The following is a 22,259-nucleotide window of genomic DNA, read 5'->3' as shown; positions in this document are numbered from 1 at the left end:
ACGATAGACACATTATTTTTCTGCTGGCTAGAATTGCATGTATTTCCAGTCTGATTTAATTAGGTTCCACACAAGCTGCAGTTTTGCATGGATGGCTAAAGAGATATGTTTGATGACCCCATCTTTGAGAATTAAGGGCCTCATAACTCTTTGTTTGGCTCTGTTTGTTTTTAAGAGCATATAAAAATGCCTTTGTTCATTATCGTTCTGCTGCTCTAGGGAGGTCTCTGCTTTTAATTATGTTTACCAAACTTTCTGACATATTACACAGCCCTGGATAGGGAGTCTAGACATTTCTGCTCCAGCGCTCGGTGTGTTTTACATGCAGGGAAATTTGAGGCTCATTCAAAAATGGTTTGGTTATGGAAAGATTTAATTAAATGTGGGGGGAGCGGGAGATTTTATTTAAATTGGGATTTAATTCACCCTTTTAAAAACAACTTGAAAAGAATAAACTGTAATTTCCAGCTCTCTTGAATCAAAGATGGAGGAACTCTCTCAAACTATATTTTGGATCATTATTGCTTGCAGTTGAAACCCATGTCTTTGTAGGATGATTCCACAGTTGAAACCCATTTTTCTAGCTAAAGTGAAGCATATGCTACCAATGTTTCTTAGAAATGAGTGAGCCCCTGATAAGCCGGGCTGATACCAATGGATCCTCTCTATAGGGTATATTTACTATATCATTTTCCACTGGATTTTTCTCCTTTTCCTCATCACAATCCCCCTATAAATGGAAATCAATACTTAAATTCTAGTTCAGTGGTTCTCAGCCAGGGGTCCGGGGCCCACTGGGGGGCCGCGAGCTGGTTTCAGGGTCTGCCAAAATCAACCGGAGAGTAGGGCCGCTGTTAGACTCACTGGGGCTGAAGCTGAAGCCTGAGCCCCACTGCCCTGGGTGAAGCCGAAGCTCAAAGAACTTAGCTTTGCGGGCCCCCTGTGGCGTGGGGCCCCAGGCAGTTACCCTGCTTGCTCCCCCCTAATGCCAGCCCTGGCTTTTTGTCTACTGGATATACAGGAAAGGTTCTGGCACAGGCAGGCTATGGAGTTTTTATATCATGCGGGGGAGGAGGGGGGGCGGGGGTGGCTTAGAAAGAAAAAGGTTGAGAACCCTTTTGATTCAAAAAATCAAAAAGGTTAATTCAAAATTAGGTAAAATGAGTTCAACTTCCCTAGTTGCTGCGGTTGCTATAACCTTCTTCTAGCCCAAATTTACATCCATACTGTAGGCAAGATAACTATGAGTTCAGCAGCAATTAAGTATGTAGGTTTGAGCCATAGTTAGTGACATAGAACCGAAACCTGTCCTCGTTTTAGTTAATGACTAAACTCCTATGGACTTCAGGGAGTCAAGGTCAGGCTCTAGGTTCTGCTGGTTCCTGAATGTAAGAATATGAATGTCTTAAGTATGGGTAGATATTAAGCTGGGGCCCCTGGGCATACCACAGGGGAAGAATTTGTGTCATAGGCTTTTTGCAAGATCTTTCCTTCATGTAATTTGGCAATCTTGGCTCTGCAAACAATTTATGTCTTTTTGACCTTATTACATGAAGTGTACAGGGACTTTCTGATGTTGCTGCAACACACATTTAGTTAATCACCAAAAAATGCTTTGGTTCCTCCCATGCCTTTTAAAGTGTGTGACTGCTTCTCTAGCCCAGGCAGTTCTGTTTTGTGCCAAGCCATAACTCAATATTGCAAGACATTTAAGGGATTGCTTCTAAAATATAGAAAAATAGCTAAACTTTGTCACAGAACAGTAGCATTAATAAATCTCAAGGCACTCTTGCAATTTGCCATATTGGAGAAAACATCCTGAACAATAAGCCATATATTTACTGTAGATGAGTCCAACCTGACCTCCAACTCACCATACCACTGAACTGGGGGAAAGTTCAGGTCCAAACTTTGTTCACCTTTAATATTTACATATGCTTGCAAAGGGTGCTTTAATACTATGCTTTTCCTGCTCATTTCTTCTGTAAGGAACTGTACCTCATCTATATCTCCTTTTTGAATCAAAAGAAGATTCAGTAGTTACAGAAACTGTCGTGCTTTATTTCTTCACTCTTTCCCCTTAATGTTTAACAATATAATAAATATGGTGTTACCAGGCCAGCTCTTCAGCTTCATCAAGTTTACACTTGGCATAGCTGAGAAGTGGGGCGGGGGGGAAGGTGGCACTTAAGCTACTGTTCTGCTCCCTTGAGCTGGGCTGGCTGAGAGCTGAAACAGCTTCTGGTATGGTATAGAGTAGCCCAAGGGTTGCTCTGTGTTACTCTGGTTGCAGTAGTCTCCTAGGGCCTGCTGCAGCAGCCAGGGATGAGGCAGAGCCCTGTTCTTGGATTTGGACATCTGATGAGGCAGCATGTTTGAATCTGTTCAGTTATCAAGGTTAGGCCTTTCTAAAGTTACAGAGGGGAGGGATAGGCTGAATTAGTCCTAAGGATAAAAGCCAGTCTCTAATCTGCTGTGCTTCCCTTCCAGATGAAAATGAATGCCTCAGTGCACACGTTTGTGGAGGAGCATCTTGTCACAATACTTTGGGAAGCTATAAATGTATGTGCCCTGCCGGATTTCAGTATGAACAATTTAGTGGAGGCTGCCAAGATGTCAATGAATGCAGTTCTGCGCAAGCCCCATGCAGTTATGGTTGTTCAAATACTGATGGTGGCTATGTCTGTGGATGCCCACCTGGTTACTTCAGGATAGGACAAGGGTAAGGGCTTCTCATATTTAAACTAATAGGCATTAGGTGGCAAAATCTGCTCCCTTGCCTCTGGCTGTGGAGCTGCAAAATCAATGGCAGCAGAGCTGCTGGGAAAGGGGTAGGATTTGGGGAAGGCGTACAAGAGTTTCACACTCCCTCCCATGCTTGGAGCCAAGTTCTGCACGGGAGATGAGGCAGGGCCATAGGAGAGGTGAAGGTGGGGATGATGGATCTATAGCAAGATGAATTCTCTAGGCCTTTCCAAGGAAGTTTGGTTCAGGGCCACAAAGGATACTACAAGCTGGAGTAGTGTCTGCTGAGACACTCCTGTTGGGAGGGAAGATTCCTCCCTTCCTTTTGTCCTACTACAAAGAACTCTAGCACCTACCCCACGTATCTGAGCTGTGCACTAGGGAGGTTTTTCCCCTCAGTATGAACTTGATTCCTGTGCAGCATAGAGCTCCTCTCTAAGAAAAGGGGAGTTGTATGGCTCTAAAGACAATCACTGTTATCCCAGTCTTTTACTGATGACATTAGAATGAAATATCCTTATATTGGAGTGGTCCTGAGTTTCTCGTTGAATGGCATCGAAGTTCCAAGGGAATTATTTTCTGTATGTATCTGTGCTGGCATGAAAAATAAGAGAATAATGCTCATTAGAACTTCATGTGCAACCTACAAAATACAGACCTTGGTCTGTAGTCTTTGGGTGCCTAAATTTCCATTAGCTTCATTGGGACTTCTAGGTGTGTGAAGAATCTCAGCTCAAGCACTTTGTAGGCCAGGATCTTTGTCCCATTCACCATTTTCAAAAGTGACTAATGATTTTTGGTTGCCCAACTTGAGGCATTTAAGACAAGAGGCTCAGTGCTTCCTGAATATCCCCCATCAAGGTGTCTCGGTTTGGGCACCCAAAATCACTAGCTACTTTTGAAAATCAGGGCCTGTGTTTATGAACCATTAAGTGTTTACATAGGGCCAAACATTGCAGGCCTTTTTTAGGCAAAGCCCCATTGGGCCAATTTCTCTGAAGCCAAAGTGTGACTGAGAAGAGAATTTGGCCTATTGACCTCAGTAGGAATTTTGCCACTTAAATTGGCCACGTTATTTTTGAGTGTGTTTAGAGCAATACAAGTTCTTAATGTTGTATGGGTTTTTTCTTGAGGGGTGGAACTAATTTCATGGAACTAATTTGCATTTCTTAATTCATCAGACACTGTGTTTCTGGAGTGGGACTGGGTAAAGGTCATGGTCATGGTCATGGTCAAGAATTGCCCATCAGTGATGAAGTAGATGACAACTCTCTCTCCCCCGAGGCGTGCTATGAATGTAAAATCAACGGTTATCCCAAGAGAGGAAGGAAGCGCAGAAGCACTAATGAAACCATTGCAAATGAAGCAGAGGTAATTGTCCTTCTTGGGGAGGGATTTGAGCTGTTTCCTGAGAGCCAGAATTAGAGACTTAGGGTGCAAAGAACGAATCTAGAGGGAAAAATTCAGACTACAACCAGGCATGTAAGTTCAACATGGCCCAAGGAGTTTCTCTGGGACTTTGCATGTCTGGGGGGGCTTTCTGAAGATACAGTCATCAGGGAGAACTTCATTTGCAACCTACAAAGTACAGACCTTGGATCTTTGGAAGATCCTAACACACTTGCTCATTTCCTGTTTCTTATCAAACACTAAAGCTAAATGCCCATCGAACTCTCCAGCAAGGGGTGAGCTCAAGAGCGAGGACAGTTCTCGATGTCAAAGGACAGCATGAGTGTAGAACACTTTTGTTACCTTGTGGTCTCAAAACAAGGACGCTTAGTTCTGGGAGTGGGTGAGTCCCCCACTGAAAGGGACTGTTGAGCATGGAGCCTGTGGGACTCTCTCCAAAGAAAATATTGTGTTCCAAAGGCTAAATACAGAAACTGCTGGGATTCCTGTGCATCCAGTCACTGCAGCCTTTCACGAGGTATGTGGACGTGCTTCTGGTCACACCCAACTCTGGCTTTGGACCAAAGACTGTCAGAGACAGTCAGGCAAATAGTGTTCTCCCTGTGTGGCCCAGATAGCGGAGCTGGTAACTGAATTCAGAACATAATTGTTGGAAGATCACTGGAGTGACCAGTAGGTTTAATGTACATCTTTAGGTTGGGGTAACTGTGAAATTTAAATTACTACAATCTGCTGTGTTGCTCAGCCAACTCCCCCTCCGCCTCTTGCACCAAATAATGTTAATAATAGATGACGTAACAACCTGTATTTACGTGAAAAACAGTGTGTCATGCAACTAGCTGCACCTATTTACAAGTCGCCTTTCACTCCCTCCAATGGGAGATTGTTTTCTTTTCATTTTTAGTAAACATTCCTGAAAATCGATTCAAAGGAAAATAAACACTGCATCAGCCTCATCCTTATGGTTTGTTTTGAATTGACGAAAGCGAGTAACTTCGGTGTTCAAACGGTCATAACCCTGTTCTGTTCTTAACTTGCCTGGCAGAAAAATGTTAGACTCCTCCTGTTTCCAGCACCGTACAGTGCCTGTGCACAAGAAGTCCTAGTGGCGGGTTCAACTTTGCATGTCTATTGACTAAATTCTGCACTCTGACTCAGGCAGAATTCTCACTCGCCTTGGTGTCTAACTGAGGGCTGCAGGATTTGGCTCCTTTGATAGTTTGTAAGGCCAGAAGGGGCCATTGTGATTGTCTGGTCTGAACTCTTGTAAAGCACAGGCCAGAGAACTTCCTTCAATTAATGTATACTATAAAATTCATATTCTTCTTTTTGAGAAATTTTAATTAATTTACATTAGAAATGGCACCAGATCCAAGGGCATTTAATTCATTCCCTGCCCTCTTCGTTTTGTGTTGTGCATCATGATGAGTGAAACCCAGAAAACTTTAAAGGGCCTCTTAAAATGTCCCTGTACCACATGCACATTTACCAAGCTAAGCGTCCTGCATGTTTTCAGCGTATATATATTTGCATGTGCAGATATCTCTTCTCTTCATGTGCTAACACGGGGTATCAGGGACACCCTTCACACATGTAAAATAACTCAAGTTTGTGTGTGCAAGCCAAGTTGTGTACACAGGTACATGATCCACATGTGCAAAAGTAGGGGGGTTTTGCCCACGCAAAAGTTTTTTGGGTGCACTTCTCTGGGCCCCTTGAAATTGGTGCAAAGTGTATAATCTTGCAAGATCAATGGTTTAGTAAAGCACAATAAATATACTTGAAGAAGAAGCTGTGTGGACTGTGAAGCAAGCTGGAATGCCACGGGTTTGATAACTGTTCCCTAAAAATCATCAAGGTTTCAAAGCTTAGCATGTTTGCTAGCTGATGAAGGGCAATTTGTCCCTGTGGCTGAAGAATTACACTGGCATACCCTTGCCTGCTGCAGGAAGTTTCCAAGTTAATATCGTTCCAGCTGACATTCTTTTCTGTTCCCTGAAACTCTGCCTTATAGAAATGTTGCTAATAACGCATCTCAGTGGAGTTTAGCTCATGTCTTATATGAGCTCAATCACCTTGACTTCAGCTGTGTCTGCACTGGCACTGCAGGTGTAATGTCCCCCCACAGGATAGATGTACACATGCTAGCTTTGATAGCGCAAGTGTGCTAAAAATAGCAGTGTAGATGCCACAGTGCAGTGGTGGGAGACATTAGCCACCCTGAATATAATCCTGTCCCAAGACCCTCGGTTGTATTCAGGGCACCTAATACTTCTTGCCACTAACGACAGCAGCTACGCTGCTATTTTTATCGCTCTGCACTGACTTTGATCGAGCTAATCTATTCAAGCAGGAAAATACAACTCCGGCTTCAGTGTAGATGTGTCCTTGGAGGCAAGAGCTGACACCCACTTCATCTCCAGCTCCCTTAGTCTGTGGCACAGAAGCTGTTGGAAGCCTGTTCCAACAGAGTGCCTAGGTAGAGGAAAGCTGGTAAAGAAGAAAACTAAGTCACACGCATGTAAATGACTTGCCTGCTCCACAAACCACATTACCTCACACAGCTCATTGTTAGCTTCACTTCACTACTGTTTTGGACAGACTGGGAAGTGCGACACAGGTGTGTGGAGGGTGAGTAAAGGGTCTGAACTCTGAAATGCATCATCTCAAAGGCTCTGAGAGCCATGTGCAGCATGCAGCGTCTTTCAGTGCATGCCTGAGATGACCCATACAGAGAATGCTAATTGCAAGTAACTAAGACTTTCTTTTCTTTTGCCTTCATACACAGGACTAACTGCTCAGTTCAAGGTTCAAATCCTGATCTGACCTAGACCCTCTGCAACTCAGTTGGAGCAAGTGGGGTTGCCTGGCGTTTAAGACAGGCAACAATATAGTTTTCTTTTCAACTTTTTTATTAGATGGCCTCTTAAGTTGGAAAGAAATGTTTATAAATGGATGAAACTGTTCTGTGACAAAGCAGAGACTAATGTTAGTGTTCTTGTGCAGGATCAACCTGAGATGGAACCAGAAGTCAGTCTTGCCAGTTGGGATAGTGAAAAAACAGCCATCTTTTCATTCAACATCTCTGGGCTTAACAACAAAGATCGCATCCTGGAACTTCTTCCCGCTCTCTCAACACTGACAAATCACAACCGATATTTAATTGACTCTGGAAACGAAGACGGTTTCTTTAGAATCAATCAGAAGGAAGGGATAAGCTACCTTCATTTCACAAAGAAGAAGCCAATACCTGGAACCTACTCATTACAAATCAGTAGTATTCCTCTCTATAAAAAGAAGGAACTTAACCAGCTTGAAGACAAACATGACAAAGACTACCTCAGTGGTGAGCTGGGAGATAACCTGAAAATGAAAATTCAGATTTTGCTTCATTAATTCATCAACCAAAGACCAAATAATTAAAACCAAAGATAGATAGGTAGGACTGAATGTTCCTCCCAATCAGATTCTCCATATCATAGGTACAATCTTTCATGAGTACATTTGTATGAATGAGCACTATTATATTATTACATAAGCAAGGTACAGGATGAATACCCTAGCTCAAAACAACCACTTTCTCAGGCTTCTTAAAGTGTAGCTGAGCTACCTTGATATGTTGAATCTTGAAAACTGGGACTTTTATCATTGGAGGTTGGCCACTGATGCTGAGACACATCATTTCAGCAGAGGTACAAGAACGTGCTTTCAACTGATGGACTTCTCTATTTTTGTAATTCTTAAACTTTGCTTCTCCAACTACAACTTACTAGGTCAGCCATTTATGATATCCATTTGGTGCTCATAAATTTTCAATCTAGATTTATAAATGCACTGTAATATTTACACAACTTAGAAGCCAAAATTGCAATTATTCAGTCTACATACTTCAATCAACCAAAGTTAGCTCAGTAGTTTATCTCAGTTATGCCTATAATACAGTACATGTAAATTAAGTGTGTGTATACTGTAATCATGCTATTTTTATCAATGAAGCATTTGTAAACTAGATTAATAATACCCTTAATGTGAGGGTTTGTAATGGTGCTTATAAAGACCAACTACTTGTTAACTGTATACACAAACCTGATGATGAAATTTCTGTGACTTACCAAAATGCACTGAGGTCAGTAGGGACCATTAAACATTCTCAGAAGTCAGATGATAATCAGTGCCATCCTACACCATGACATTATGTAATACATGTCAAGAGTACCCATAATCATTCATATCAACAAGGGTTCAACGTCACAATAAAACAGTGGGTTTTTTTAGTTTATTCTGTGACTTTGTGTTCTTGCTAATACTAGTTCCTCAGTACACTAGACTGAATGTTTATGCTTCATGCATTCCTGTATAGTGTGGGATATACTGCATGTATAGGTGATTCATTACTGAATATATGCATCTGTAGTTTATTCAGTCTTCCTATGGAGGAAGACAGAAGAGAAATACAGAATTATTCAGCAATTCAATTCAGCAATGGAATTCTCTAAAATGTAGCTCCCAAAGGGCAAGTTAGAACATTTCCAATGACCTGACCTAAATAATCCTGTCAGTCAGTAACTAATAGCCAAAACATGCAAAATCAGATGTTAAATCATTATTTGGAAAACGTGCATTTCATTTCAAAAGTCGTGTCTCCTAAAGCCCCTTCGGCATGCATAAAGTATTCCATTCTTCCCTCCTCCTCCCCTCCTCATGACATCTATTGTCAAATAATCCAAGGCTGATTACAAAGGGATAATCCAGTATTGAAATCAACTGCAAATTAATATGACATGCATAATGTAAAGGTGCCAGTGTTTGTCTATGAAATGGTACAAGCTAACACTTTAGCAGGAAAAGAACATTTTATTGATACGTGAGAATGTAATAACCAAAAGAAAAGAAAACAATTCGTGGCACTGAAAATACAGTGGAAAAACTTGATTGGACAGCATTGTAGTTGATAGATGGAAATATACTGAGCGACAATAGTTTGTAAAAGGGAAAGGTTCTGTAATAATTCACTCAGAGGGATAGTATTTTCTGTAATCAGATTTCATCTCAGATTTTTTTTTCTCCATAACCAGCTTAATAATATAAAAAGAAGTTGGCACACGGAGGGTCACCATGATGTTTTCAATAGGCCGTGTCTGGTTTTATTTACCATAGTACCACAGTTGTGAACAGCATATTTTCCACATGTTGATTAGATATAGCAAAACATATTCAGAGTTTTACAATTGTAAATACCATTCCCATTTCAATAGATAGTGAGGTTTTTTTAATGCCAGTGAAGGCATGTACATTGGAGTTTATATTTCTTTTTTCTTTCCTGTACATAAAAACTGAGAGGAACTAAAAGGAATTATTTTAGAGAAATCTACAGACAATGTCAAGTGGATTTCTTCGTTTAACATGTAAATCTTTATAGAACACCTTATCATGCCGAACCATGTTTGATCGTGCTCCAGCAGCCTCAGTGTTGTCTGCACAGCTCTGAAAATCATCTTTGTTAACTGAAACTGCAGAGGGGAAAAAAGGCAGTTTGAAATATTGTGATTTTGTAGGTCCCACAAAAGAGAGACTATTTTAAAGTATTTCTGTGCCATGGAGTGATATATTCAAACAAGAGATGTTTAGAAATCAGAACGTTCTCTCTGTCAGCTAAACACACTATTTGAACAATTCCAATGTTATGCTACAAAATCTTGACAATGTCCCTTTAAAGGATTCAGACCCAGGTGTGTCTCTTTGCAGGATTGGGCCCTGAATTGAGATTTGCCTCTGTGTCCTGCCAATGTAATTTAGAACTTTTAGCTTCAATAATTATTGACACCAGTGTAATTTCTTAATTACTCCTGGATTTGGGGTGAACAACAAAGAGTAATATTGCACTAAACCAATAGTGTTTGTGGAACCTACAAGAGCAATTAAATACAATTATTTTCTTGTATTTGACTTGGTCGTGGGTTCACAGAGACTCTAAGCTTGCGGTAGAGTTGAAGGGGAGGAGGAGCTTTAGTATGGTTTTGTACGTAAAAGTTTTCATATTAGAGTTGGGGAAATGGTCATACATATTTTAGCTCTTTGAAATAATTGTGGCTTTTAGCAAGTGAATTTGTGCATAACTTATATGCATGTGCCAAAATATTATAATTTCTGGTCAACATACAGCTTAACAAAAATGTCTCATTACTGTATATATCAACCCGGTCTCCTGACTTGCTGTGTATTGTAACAGTATCTTGTAAGCTTGACAGATGATGTGTATTTTGGCAGGACATGACTGTTTCCACAGTCTCCCTTTTAAACGGTCTTGCAAAGAACCCAAACTGTTTGTCTTTCTTATAGCCGGTCTGAGACCAATTTCCAGGTAGCTGCTCTTGCTGGGATTTCATATCAAAGTAAAATGTTAATGCAAATGTTTCTAGCTTGTAGTTTAAGTTCTGATTTGGGCTCTGAAACAGGCAAGTCTAGGTTCCTCAGCACAGGTAGGGCCTGCCCTCTAGGAGTCTGATACATTTGATCTTTGCCTGCTGCTGTAACCAACTCTGAGCACTGTGACTGTTTTGCTTACTCACGTTCAGCTGACACCTGTCTCTACAGGTAAGTGTGATGCTAACCAGTCCACATCAAACTGCTGACATTCAAGCTCACCTAAGATCAAACCAAGTGACAGAGCAGGATTTTACCTTCTGAGCCTTTCACATCTCTTTCTAGCAAATGTCACTTTTTAAAAAGCAAGTTTTAGGTTCCCATTTTAAAGCCACAGCATTAAAGTGAATAAAGCCTCACACTAATGTTATGGATCAGAATTACTTCAGCCAGAATCAGTACATTGCAACTAAGGTTAAAATGCCATATGCATACTCCTTGGAACCTGGATAGATACCAGATGGGTTCAAATTCCTCTTCCTTTTTTACTCAAAATGGGGACAAAAATAAAAAGACCAAGAAAGTTCTATTTGATATCCATATTCCAGCCAGCATGAAGGAACCTGCACAACTTTTACCCGGGTGCACATGCAGATTACTCATGCCAAGAGCACAATCCCAGCCAAGAAGGAGGCACCAGGGATAATGGAGTACGTACAAAAACAGGTGGCCCATGACCTTCAGACCTCATCCTATACCACCCTCTCTATGCTATTGCATGGTCTCTGGATGTGAGGGGAGCTAGGATTGGGTGCAAATATTGCACCTCACTTTGGTGACCTTCTTCACACTTTCTTATTCAAAGTGGCCTGAATTTAGCCCTTTGTAACATTTTGGCATTAACTGTAGTCAGCTCGAAAAATCTAAGTTGAGTGTCCCCTTCTGAGCGCTCTCCAGAACAAACCGCTAGTCATGGCCTTAATGTGGTCATATCAAAATAACACCTCAGAGAAAACTTTACCTTTAGAAAATCTATTAGCTTCTGCTCCATAAGTGTGGGAGGAACGTATAGATGCCTGGCTAAACACCTACTCTGTGTATTGGGTAAATGTGTGTGCCCCCAAATTTCACCTGTACAATGACAATCTCTGCTCTACACATTCCTGCTGATATTACCAGAGGTAATACACAAAACAGATTAACAGAAGGTGGAGTCATGTTGGCTTGCACGCTGTGAAAAACAGGAGCAAGCAATACTACTCAAAGGGAAGAGGATAAAATCAATGAGACAAGAAATTATTCTTGGGGTTCTCAGAAGGTATTACCTACCAAACACAGATTTCAAAGGATGTGTCCATCAAGCTAGTGTTCCACAGCTAAAGCTCATCTAATGTGCAACGGCAGTCAAAAAAGTGAACAGAATATTGGAAATTATTAAGAAAGGGATAGATGATAATACAGAAAATATATTGCCTCTATATAAATAAATGGTATGCCCGCATATTGAATACTGCGTCCAAATGTGGTCGCCCCATCTCAAAAAAGATATACTGGAATTGGAAAAGGTTCAGACAAGGGCAACAAAAATTATTAGGGGCATGGAACGGCTTCCATATGAGGAGAAATTAATAAGACTGGGACTTTTCAGCTTGGAAAAAAGACAACTAAGGGGGGATATGATAGAGATCTATAAATCATGACTGGTGTGGAGAAAGTAAATAGAGAAGTGTTATTTACTTTTTATAACACAAGAACTAGGGGTCACCAAATGAAATTAATACGCAGCAGGTTTAAAACAAACAAAAGGTATTTTTTCACACAACGCACAGTCAACCTGTGGAACTCCTTGCCAGAGGATGTTGTGAAGGTCAAGGCTATAACAGGGTTCAAAAAAGAACTAGATACATTAATGGAGGATAGGTCTATCAATGGCTATTAGCCAGGATGGGCAGGGATGGTGTTCCTAGCCTCTGTTTGCCAGAAGCTGGCAATGAGCAATAGGATGAATCACTTGATGATTACCCCTTCTTTTCATTCCCTCTGGGGCACCTGGCACTGGCCACTGTCAGAAGACAGGATACTGGGCTAGATGGACTTTTGGTCTGACCCAGTATGGCCATTCTTCTGTTCTTATGTGAAAGTGCCCTGGCAAAAGACCATTCATCCTTTCACTTTACAATTTAGTCACGACACAATACTTTATCAGCAAAGTTTAGAATCACTCTCCCTCAGTTCATTGCCATTGGGGATTATAGCTGATGACAGCTGCGTGCTGGTTGTCACACTGAAATATAGTTATTGGCCCGTGGTAATATTAAAGGTTCAGACCCTTCAAAGTATTGTAGGGATTATTGCAGGCTAAAGTCTTGCTGATGCTCAGATTCATTTCAGAGGCAAAAGGTCACCAATTATGTGATCCACTCTACTGGGTGCATTCTCATTGAAAGAAGCATTACCCTTTTTTCCCCACGGCATGCAGTGATGTATTTGTCCTGACTGTGATTTCAGTGATACCAGTGTACATCCAGAGTAATTTCTGTGGCTGCATTAGAGTTATTTGGTGTAACTGAGATCAGAATTAGGCCCATTGTATAGAAGTTGTTTAATAACCCGAGATGTCATTAAGCGTGTAGTCCTTGCTCTGCCTGAACACATTTAGCCCTGTCCTGAATGCCAGTTCAGATGCAGTGCTTTGTTCCCCTACGCTTTCATTCTGCAGCCACTTTTCACAACCTTCCACTTCCTGAAGCATGACCACGAGGGTATTCTTCACAGTGGCCATCTTCAGTGCACTGAGTTGTCAGCCAGCAAGATGAGCATATAGATCATACAGTAACTGAGTCTCCACAGCAAACCTGAGCTCCTCAAGCTTTGTGCACTCTGTGACTTTCGCACATAAACTGTTCCTCTGAGAAGGATCTTGCTCTTGGTGGGTAGATGAGATGTAAGTTACTTGAGCCTAGACTACCTTTACAAGAGGGGCATTTGAAATGCAAGACGTCAGTTGACTTCCAGCAAGGCCTGACTGGAAGATGCCAAAGAGGGAGGTTTCTGCACATCCCTCATTACCATGCCATTTTGCATGTGGCCCAATAATTAATTAGCAATGAAGCTGGTGTCATGGGGGTGAGAGGAACAGGTGAGCTTGAAGAGGACTAAGGAAAGCCAATGCTGTGTGTTTGTAATTAAAATGAAGGGTAGTTTAACCTCTGTTTCCTGTGCTTTTCATTATGCCAGTAGCTTAGGCAAAGACGATGCAGGAGTGCGAGTCCTGACTCTGCTACCTAAAGCAGCTCACATATAAATCCTAAGGCACCATTGGCCCAGTCCTACGAGGAGCTGAGCATGCTCAACTCCAATTGGCTTCAGTAGGAATAAAGGGCACTCAAACTTTCACCCTCTGAAGCTCCATTTCTCCTAGGGGATACTTCACTTTGGTTGTCTATACATTATTACCGTCTTCACGTGTGAATGACAATGTCTCACTTCAGCATGAACAAAAGGCTTGTTTTTTTACTCGTTGCTTTTTTATGTTTTTAAAAGCTAGAGAAACACTTTAGAATCCCCCATTAGCAGAAGTACTCTTGGGGCTAAAGGCCCTGAACCAACTCCTGGTGAAGGCACTGGGGCCATAGAAATGTTGTGTTCTGTATGTCAGAGACTCTCTTCCACTTCTAAAATACTTTTCTAAAGATGAAATTTATCCATGAGATGGGCGGGTGCAGGGCGGGCTGGATTAGGGCCTTTCCTTTAATGCACAGAGACTGTTTCATTTCTGAAAAAATAACCATGTGAGCTTGCCAGTTGTTTCAATCACTATGTCACAACTCTGAATTCTCATGCATATTTAAATACAGAAGAGTGTAGAAAGGCTATTTCCCATTGCATCTGCCAAAGCAGACGTGCACTACGTTAAACCTTTGCTAAGTACCCAAAAACTATATTACTTTTTCACACAGGCCTGCTGGAGGCTTTCATCATACGGAACAGCATCCAGAACTCTCACAGGTCTGAGCACCGCAATTTAATATTTCTTTAGTTTGTTTATTTATAACATCTCTATGGCTCCCAGCCCTGTAGTCCCATCTCTATGGCTCCCAGCCCTGACCACCTCGCAAACATTAGTGTGTATCCTTGCAACACCTCTGTGAGGTAGGCTGTGGTGTTATCCCCATTTTACAGAGAGGGAACTGAAAAACAGAGGTTCTGTTTCAAGAAAGTATGTGCTTAACTTAAGTGCCTTCCTGAATAGGGACAGACTTAAGCACATGTTTAAGTATTTTCTGAATGGAGGACAGAGGAGTTAATAGGCTTGCTCAAGCTCACACGGTAAGGCCTTTAGGCTCAGCCTTCAGTATAGAAAGGCACATAGTACTGCTGCCTCACAAAGTTGTCCCTCAGAGGCACAGTTCCTCCCAGGGCTCCTTTCTGGGGCCAGACAGAGTTGGGGTAATAAGAAAGACCCCTTTTCACATACCCAGCCAGCTATCCACTTGTTTAAGGTGGTAGCATAAGGCCCACACTCTCCTGCTCTCCCTTGACACTCAGAGCCGATAGTTGCAATCAGGGTGGGTTGTTGCAGCTGCACAGAGGTTTCTCACTACGTACCTTCACAGGGTCACAGCACAATTTGTAGCAGAGTCAGGAACAAAATCCAGTTCTTGTAAGTCTCAGACCCATGATTTAATTATTAGACCAATCCTCCCTGGGTATTTGGAAGAGTCAAGGTTGCAGTAACAATTGAGAATGTACCTGATGAACACAACATCATTTCAGCCAACATCTCGGTTTTGTCATCTACAAAACCAGGCTTTTATGAATGTATCCATCAACACAAGGCTTCGGCTTTGTTTTCTTAACTCTTGTCACTCCAATGGGTCCCAATTGCACACTCTTCACGGAGATTCTTTTCTGCAACAAACCATTAGAATAGCTAAGTAAGTGGTGTGGGATAAATGTTTGGTTATGCATATATGTAAATTAAACAGAAATCAGTATATTATTTACATTATAAGCTCCACAGGGCAGGAAATGGGTCTGGGCTTTTTCTGTTTGTAACGTGGTGTATACATTCAGGCCCGTCTAAATGTGTTATAACTGTAATCATAATAAATACTAGCTCTGTGAGAAGCATTTGTAACAAAACCCAAACCAGGTGAAACTTGCATGTTTCTGGTTTCGTTACAAGCCCAAAACTTGGGCCAGGTTTATTAAGGTTCATGAACCTCTCATTGAAACTGGGCTCTGTTTCAAGCAACCCTGAGCCAACTTTTGAGCAAATTTGGAACAAATTTCAGGTGAAGTAGGGATGATATATGGTTTTAGGTGGAAACCATGCAAAACTTGGAGGCTGTCCTTAGTTTCAAGCTGAAACTAAGAAATCTTGGCATTTTTGGCTGCATGTCACTTTGATTTTGAGTTTTAAGCATGAAAGCAAAATAGCAAGAGGCAGAGGAGTGAGGCCACACAAACTAAATCTGAGAGAAAATGGTTCGCAAAGTGAGGTCCCAACCCAGCACTGCATGTAAGCATGTGCTTAACTTTAAGCATGTGAGTAGTCCTGAAAACCAAGGGGAAGTTTGCTTGAAGTTCCACTCATGAGTTTCTGGAGCTGAGATTGCCTGGGTTTTCACTGCTCTAATAAACTCAATCCCACAATGGGGGCTTCCCTGTGCTCATGTTTTGAGGTTATATATACAGGTTTAGTGCCTGAGCCAGCCCCAGTGTGGTTTAAACCACTGATTTCAGTGGGAGCAGATTAGTCCCATAGCACACATTTTAGGCCCTGGGGACAAATCCACATCTGAAAGCAATAGTTACACCAGGGGTGAATATGGGCCCCATGGTTTTGTGCTGGAATATGGTACACACACACTTGGTGGGAAAATGTAATATTCACCTGTTATTTTTAATGAACTACTCAGAGCCACTTGGCATCATTTCTCAGCCCAGCGCTGCCCACAGTTCAGAACTACCAGTAATGTTACAAGAGACAGCCCAGAAGCTAGGGCTGCCAGTTTAGCCATAAGACGGCTGCCTTTTGGACAGCCAACAATTGAAAAGACTTCCTTGTTCATTCTCTTTAAAGTGATCTGGAGACATAAACTTGTCTTAAATAAAAAATAACAATAATAGTCACTAAAACCCCTGATCTTGAGATTCCTTCTGCTCCAAACACAAAATGTAGCTGGAAAATATTTGAGCAGAAGCTGGTTTCAAGTATCAGGCAGAATATGAGCAGCTGACCATGGAATATAAATGTAAGGCTACAGAGCAGGGTGATAGCACAAGTTACTGTTGCTTTGAGAAACACACATTCTAGGAGTGGCCAACAGGAAATGAGAAGCAAGATGCCAATGAAAAGTAGACTAGGAATCTGAAGACAACTGCACCGTCAATCCACATCTATACTGGTATGAAACTACAGGAAACTAGGATTAATGAATAGAGGAACTAGCTGTTAGGCATTGCTGGTTCATCACAGCTATAGAGTGATCTTTAACTAACTGTTTCATGCAAATCAACTGTCACCAATGAATGAAAATTACCAGCTTTGGGGGCTAGGTGGTTCAGTGCAAAGCTTCCCCCACATGATTCAACACTGTTGGCTGCAGTCCTAAAACACAGGACTTGCTGTACCATGTATGGCTCTGACATGGATCTGGTTAGGTGGAATGGTGCACATCTGGGGGAGGGAGCATGCTGTAGTGGCTGAGACACACATGACTAAGAGGTGAGTTCTATTCCTGACTTGCTCTGACCTTGGTAAGTCATTGAACTGCTGTGCCTCGGTTTCCCCATATGTAAAATGGGGATGATGATAGTTCCCCTCCTTTGTAAAACCCTTTGCCATCTTTGGGTGAAATGCGCTGTAAAACTAATGTTGTTGTGGTTCTAAGTCCAGAGTTTTGGTGACTAAGATATAATGGTTCTTACCTTCCTGGGGCTTCAGGTAATTTTCTTCCCTCTTTCTGTACTGGGGAAGCTTTCATTTGCTCTCAGTCCTACTCTTTCTCTTATTCTTTCCTTTATTCCCTACTCCCTTCCTCTTCTGCCCATCATTCTTTGCAGGTCTAGAATGTCCAAACTTTCCCCACCCTATTACTGCCAATACTGCCTTTCAGAGCGAGGAGAAGCCATAAAAAAAACCTAACCTCTCCTTGTTTCTTACCTGGTCCAATACTTCGCTAGTGAAGAGATCAGAGAAGCTATGGAGAAAGATGGGATGCCTTATGCATCTGGGAGGATCAGTCTTTTGGAAAATCAACTGTGGTTTCTCCTGCTACCAAGTGTGGACATTATCTTAGGCACAATTGGCTTAGGGGGGAAAGTACACAAGGACCTTAAAAAGTAAGAGGCAAATTCTCCTCTGAATCATGCTTTATACCATCCCCTTCAGAGCAGAGTTTGGATCTAGAGGGTAGTGCTAAACCTGTGTAAGTGAGGGTAGAATTGGGCCTTAAATGGGTAACTATCCAGAACACTTCATGTCAACATACTGCATATGTGCCAACATCATTTCCAGAAAAGCCATTTTGGGACTTAAGTCAAAGGAGACTGTATGTGTGATTTTCAGGCTCTGAGGCTGGCTTTCCTATGGAGGTTTTGATCACTCCAGGGAGAGGGAAGGAACAAAGCTAACTCATGAAACAAAAAAGACTCCCTGAAACTTGTCAAATCCAGGTAACCATAAAAAAAAAAACAACTAGTAAATGTCAAGTGTGGAGTACTAACTACACAAAGATGAGTCCTTCTTTGGTGAATCCAAAGTGAAAATGACTCAGCAAAAAAGAAATTAAAAGGTTGCCCAGTCCACATGTTTAAAACAGACTTGCCAAAGATACCTCTTCCCGTCACTGAAGGCTTTTAGCTTCTGCTTCTTGCATACAGGGTGTAAAATATATTACATTAGAAGAAGGCTGCATGGGTTGTTTTTTTAAGCACCTCGATGCTATGACAACATTTGGAGGGCAAAACAGACCATACCATATTATTGGGTGTCAGGCTCTGGGACTTACGTAATCATGTAGTGCATTTAGCTGACTCATCCTGCCAGCCAGATGGTGCTACAAAACCAAAATGGCAGTGTTTCAAGGTTGCTTTGCACAGGGATAAAGGACAACATAAGGTGCGAGGCAGTGGAGAATCAGCCCTAGAGATTTTCTGTGACCCTGGTCCCAGAGTTTAGGCTTCAGCTTGAGCTGGGAAGTCTACACAGAATGAAACAGCCCCACACCCTGAGTCAGCTGGCATGGGCCAGCTGTGGGTTTTTCTTTGCTGTGTATACATACCCCTAGATAACCTGCTTTTCATTAAGGAAAACACATGTTTTTTGCTAAGGCATAAAATGAGTTACACCTAGAAAGGGACATAAAAAGCAATAAGAAGAGGTTCTGTAAATACAGAAGGAGCAAGAGAAAGACCAAGGAAAGAGTAAGTCTGCTACTTCTTGAAAAAGGAGAGCTAATAATGGACAACCCCAATAAGGCTGAGGAGTTTAATGCGTATTTTGCTTCAGTCTTCTCTGAAAAGTTTAATTGTGACCAGATGTTTAACACAATTAACAGTAATAACAAGGGGGGAGGAGCACAAGCCAGAATAGGAAAATAACAGGTTAAAGAATATTTAGACAAATTAGATGTTTTCAAGTTGCCAGGGCATGACAAAATTTTCCATAGGCTACTTAAGGAACTAGCTAAAGCAAGCTTGGAACTGTTAGCAACTGTCTTTGAGAACTCCTGGAGGACAGTTGAGGTCCAGAGCAAACATGGTCCCTATCTTTAAAAGGGGGAACTGAGGACGTGAGAAATTATAGACCAGCCATCTTAACTTCAACATCTGGAAAGATACTGGAACAAATTGTCAAACAATCAATTTATGAGCATCTAGAGAATAATATGTTGATAAGTAATACCCATCCCATTGCAACCCCCTTGAAGACAGAATTAGAATTCAGAATGACCTTGATAAACTGGAGAAATAGTCTGAAATCAACAAGGTGAAATGTTATAAAAACAAGTGCAAAGTACTATACGTAGGAAGGAAAAAAATCAAATGACAAACACAATATTGGAATAACTGGCTAGGTGGTAGTACTGCAAAAATGAATATTGGAGTTACAGTGGAGCACAAATTGAATATGAGCCAACAAAATGTGACACTTTCAAAAAAGACTAATATCATTCTGGAATTTATTAACAGGAACACCATATGTAAGAAATGGGAAATAATGTTTTGGGGTCTACTCAGCACTGGTATGGCCTCAGCTGGGCCAGTAGTAATGTGTCCAGTTTTGGGTGCCACACCTTATGAAAGATGTGGACAAACTGGAGAGCGTCCAGAGGAGAGCAACAAAATTATAAAAGATTTAGATACCTAACATATGAGGAAAAGTTAAAAAAAAACTAGTTATGTTTAGTCTTGAGGAAAGACAACTGATGGGGAACCTAATAATAGCCTTCCAATCTGTTAAGGACTGTTATAAAGAGGATTGTGGTCAATTGTTCTCCATATCCACTGCAGGTAGAACCAAAAAAAAAAAAACAGCTTAAGCTGCCATAAAAGAGCTGCAGGTTAGATAGTAGGAAAAATTTTCTAACTATAATGATAGTTAAGTACTGGAATATGTTACCAAGGAGAGTTGTGGAACCCCATTATTGAAGGTTTTTAAGAGCAAGTTAGAATAACACCTGTCAGGGCTGGTCTAAGTATATTTGATTCTGCCTCAGTGCAGTGGGATGGACTAGATGACCTTGCATGGTCCTTTCTAGCCCTATATTTCTATGATTCTAAATTGAAGGCCTGGATTACTCCTCTCACTATGAAGGTCTGGGGCAAATTCTGATCTCAGTTATAATCCCTGTTGCCTTCCCTGGAAGCAGTAAGTGAGGACAGAACTGAGTATTAAAATGTCTATTGCTTCAATTTGTACATGAGGTAAAGGGTGCTTTAAAGACAGGTGTACTTGGGGGACTGGGTGGATGGTTGCTCTACTTATGTTTCATGATTCCATATATGCGTAAGCAGGGCAAATCTCTCATGACCTGGAGTCTTGGTAAGAATGTCTGAATCATGTTAATAAAATGCTAAAAGAAAATGATGGCTGATCAATATAATGTAAACTATGGTATAGAAAATGAGTTCTGAATTAAAGCCATAGATAAATAATTTATCCTTACCAAACCCTTTCTGTGTTTCTTATCCCCATAATTATGACCATGTGTTGTGCTACAAACAATAACTATGGGAAATTACTCATGATTCTTCCTTCATAAACTTGGGAAATAAAAGTGATGGGAAGTATGATTTTTTTTTTTTGTTAACAGCTCTAAATTATTAGGGTGGAAAGCAAATGTCAATAGAACATAAAAGTGCTTTGTATAATGTTCACATTTGCTCATATTTTCAAATCCACTGTGGCTTATTAGTTCATGGGAAAAATGACAAAAAGGAATATAAACCAGAAAATGGATCCAGTATCAACAACTTGCCTCTATAGTAACAGAGAAATTGTAACTTGTAAGTAAAAAGTGGCAATATTAGGAAATGTTCATTGGGCAAACATTGTGATTAACCCTTTCCATCCTTGATGTTGTGCACTATCTGTTCAGCCCAGCCCAGCCCAGCCCTTTGGAATAAATCTTGAACACTGTTGAGGGTTGCTTCTTATATCAGAAGCCTTGTGCTCATGAGACCCTTAAACTCTGTTTCCAAGAATGTATACAGCTCAGCTGCAAAAATTCTCCCAGGGCTGAAACTTGACAGAAAATGTCTCCGCCAGGGAGGAGTTTCTTTTCTGAATTTGGTTTGAATTAGTTCAGCCCTTTTCTACTTGCAGCAAGATGTTTGGTTTGTTTGTTATTTTGTTGTCTTTTTTTAAGTATAGTCAATGTCCTGATAGTGAAGTGCACTTGACTGGCACTGGAGTTCCATCTAGCTACAGAACAGAGCCACGACTGGCCACCCTAGCACAAGAGCTTCCCTCCATGCCCTGGCAATGGACCAATTCATCCCTGTACTAGGGCTGATGCTGGCACTGGGCCAGTGCCACTATGTGGTCTGTGCCTCACTTAATGCAGTTTGGCCACAGAGTAAGCTAGGGAAGTCCACCCTTGTTGCCAGGGCCCAAGGAAGCAGCATTGCTGGGATGCAGAACCATCCCAGCCTCACCACTTCCCCGCCTGCCCCAGAACATCCCCTATGCCAGGAGGCGCATCTTCTCCTGTGATGATGGCACAAAACTGTTCCAGCCTGCTCTGTGCTTGGTGTAGAGGTCCTCTGCACTCGGGCTAGTCCCTGGGTATTGGGGGCTAACGTCTGCCTACAGGATCCTTTTGCCATCCTGGATATAAGAAACTGGGGCCAGTGTACTTCAGCCCTGAGGTAGAGAGACTACCTCTAGGAGTAAGAAGATAATTCAGGTTCCACCCTCCTTTTGCTGAGGTTGCCAATAAGGCTGAGAAACACATATCAATACTCAGTACCTGCAAGTGCTTTATAGGTGAACTCCTAGCCACATAGATGTCAATGGCAAAATGCCCATTGGCTTCCATGGGGCCAGGATTTGAGCCCCAATCTTCAGAGTACAAATGCTAACTAAGCCATCCTCACAATGCCCCTCTGAGGGGGAGGGGGATTATTATCTCTATTGGGGAAAGTGAGGCAGAGAGGTGAAGGCCGCACCTCAAAACCCTGGCAGGAGTGGGATCCAAAATGTGGAGGTAAGGCCTCTGAGTGACAGG

The 22,259-nt window shown here is 41.7% G+C and overlaps 1 protein-coding gene across 2 annotated transcripts in view; it reads left to right on the top strand.

The window, feature by feature from the left end:
* FBN1 (fibrillin 1) overlaps positions 1 to 8,434 on the top strand; it is a 217,390-nt gene extending 208,956 nt beyond the window's left edge. For both annotated transcript variants that reach the window (XM_077829074.1, XM_077829073.1), the window contains 3 exons: positions 2,491 to 2,722; positions 3,927 to 4,116; positions 7,162 to 8,434. In XM_077829074.1, coding sequence (XP_077685200.1) covers positions 2,491 to 2,722; positions 3,927 to 4,116; positions 7,162 to 7,551 — 812 coding nt within the window. In that variant the 3' untranslated portion in view covers positions 7,552 to 8,434. The remainder of the gene's footprint in view (positions 1 to 2,490; positions 2,723 to 3,926; positions 4,117 to 7,161) is intronic.
* Positions 8,435 to 22,259: the final 13,825 nt, after the last annotated feature.

This window comes from Eretmochelys imbricata, chromosome 10, assembly GCF_965152235.1.
Source record: "Eretmochelys imbricata isolate rEreImb1 chromosome 10, rEreImb1.hap1, whole genome shotgun sequence".
Classification (NCBI taxonomy): Eukaryota; Metazoa; Chordata; order Testudines; family Cheloniidae; genus Eretmochelys; species Eretmochelys imbricata.
This window is presented reverse-complemented; position numbering and strand designations above follow the sequence as displayed.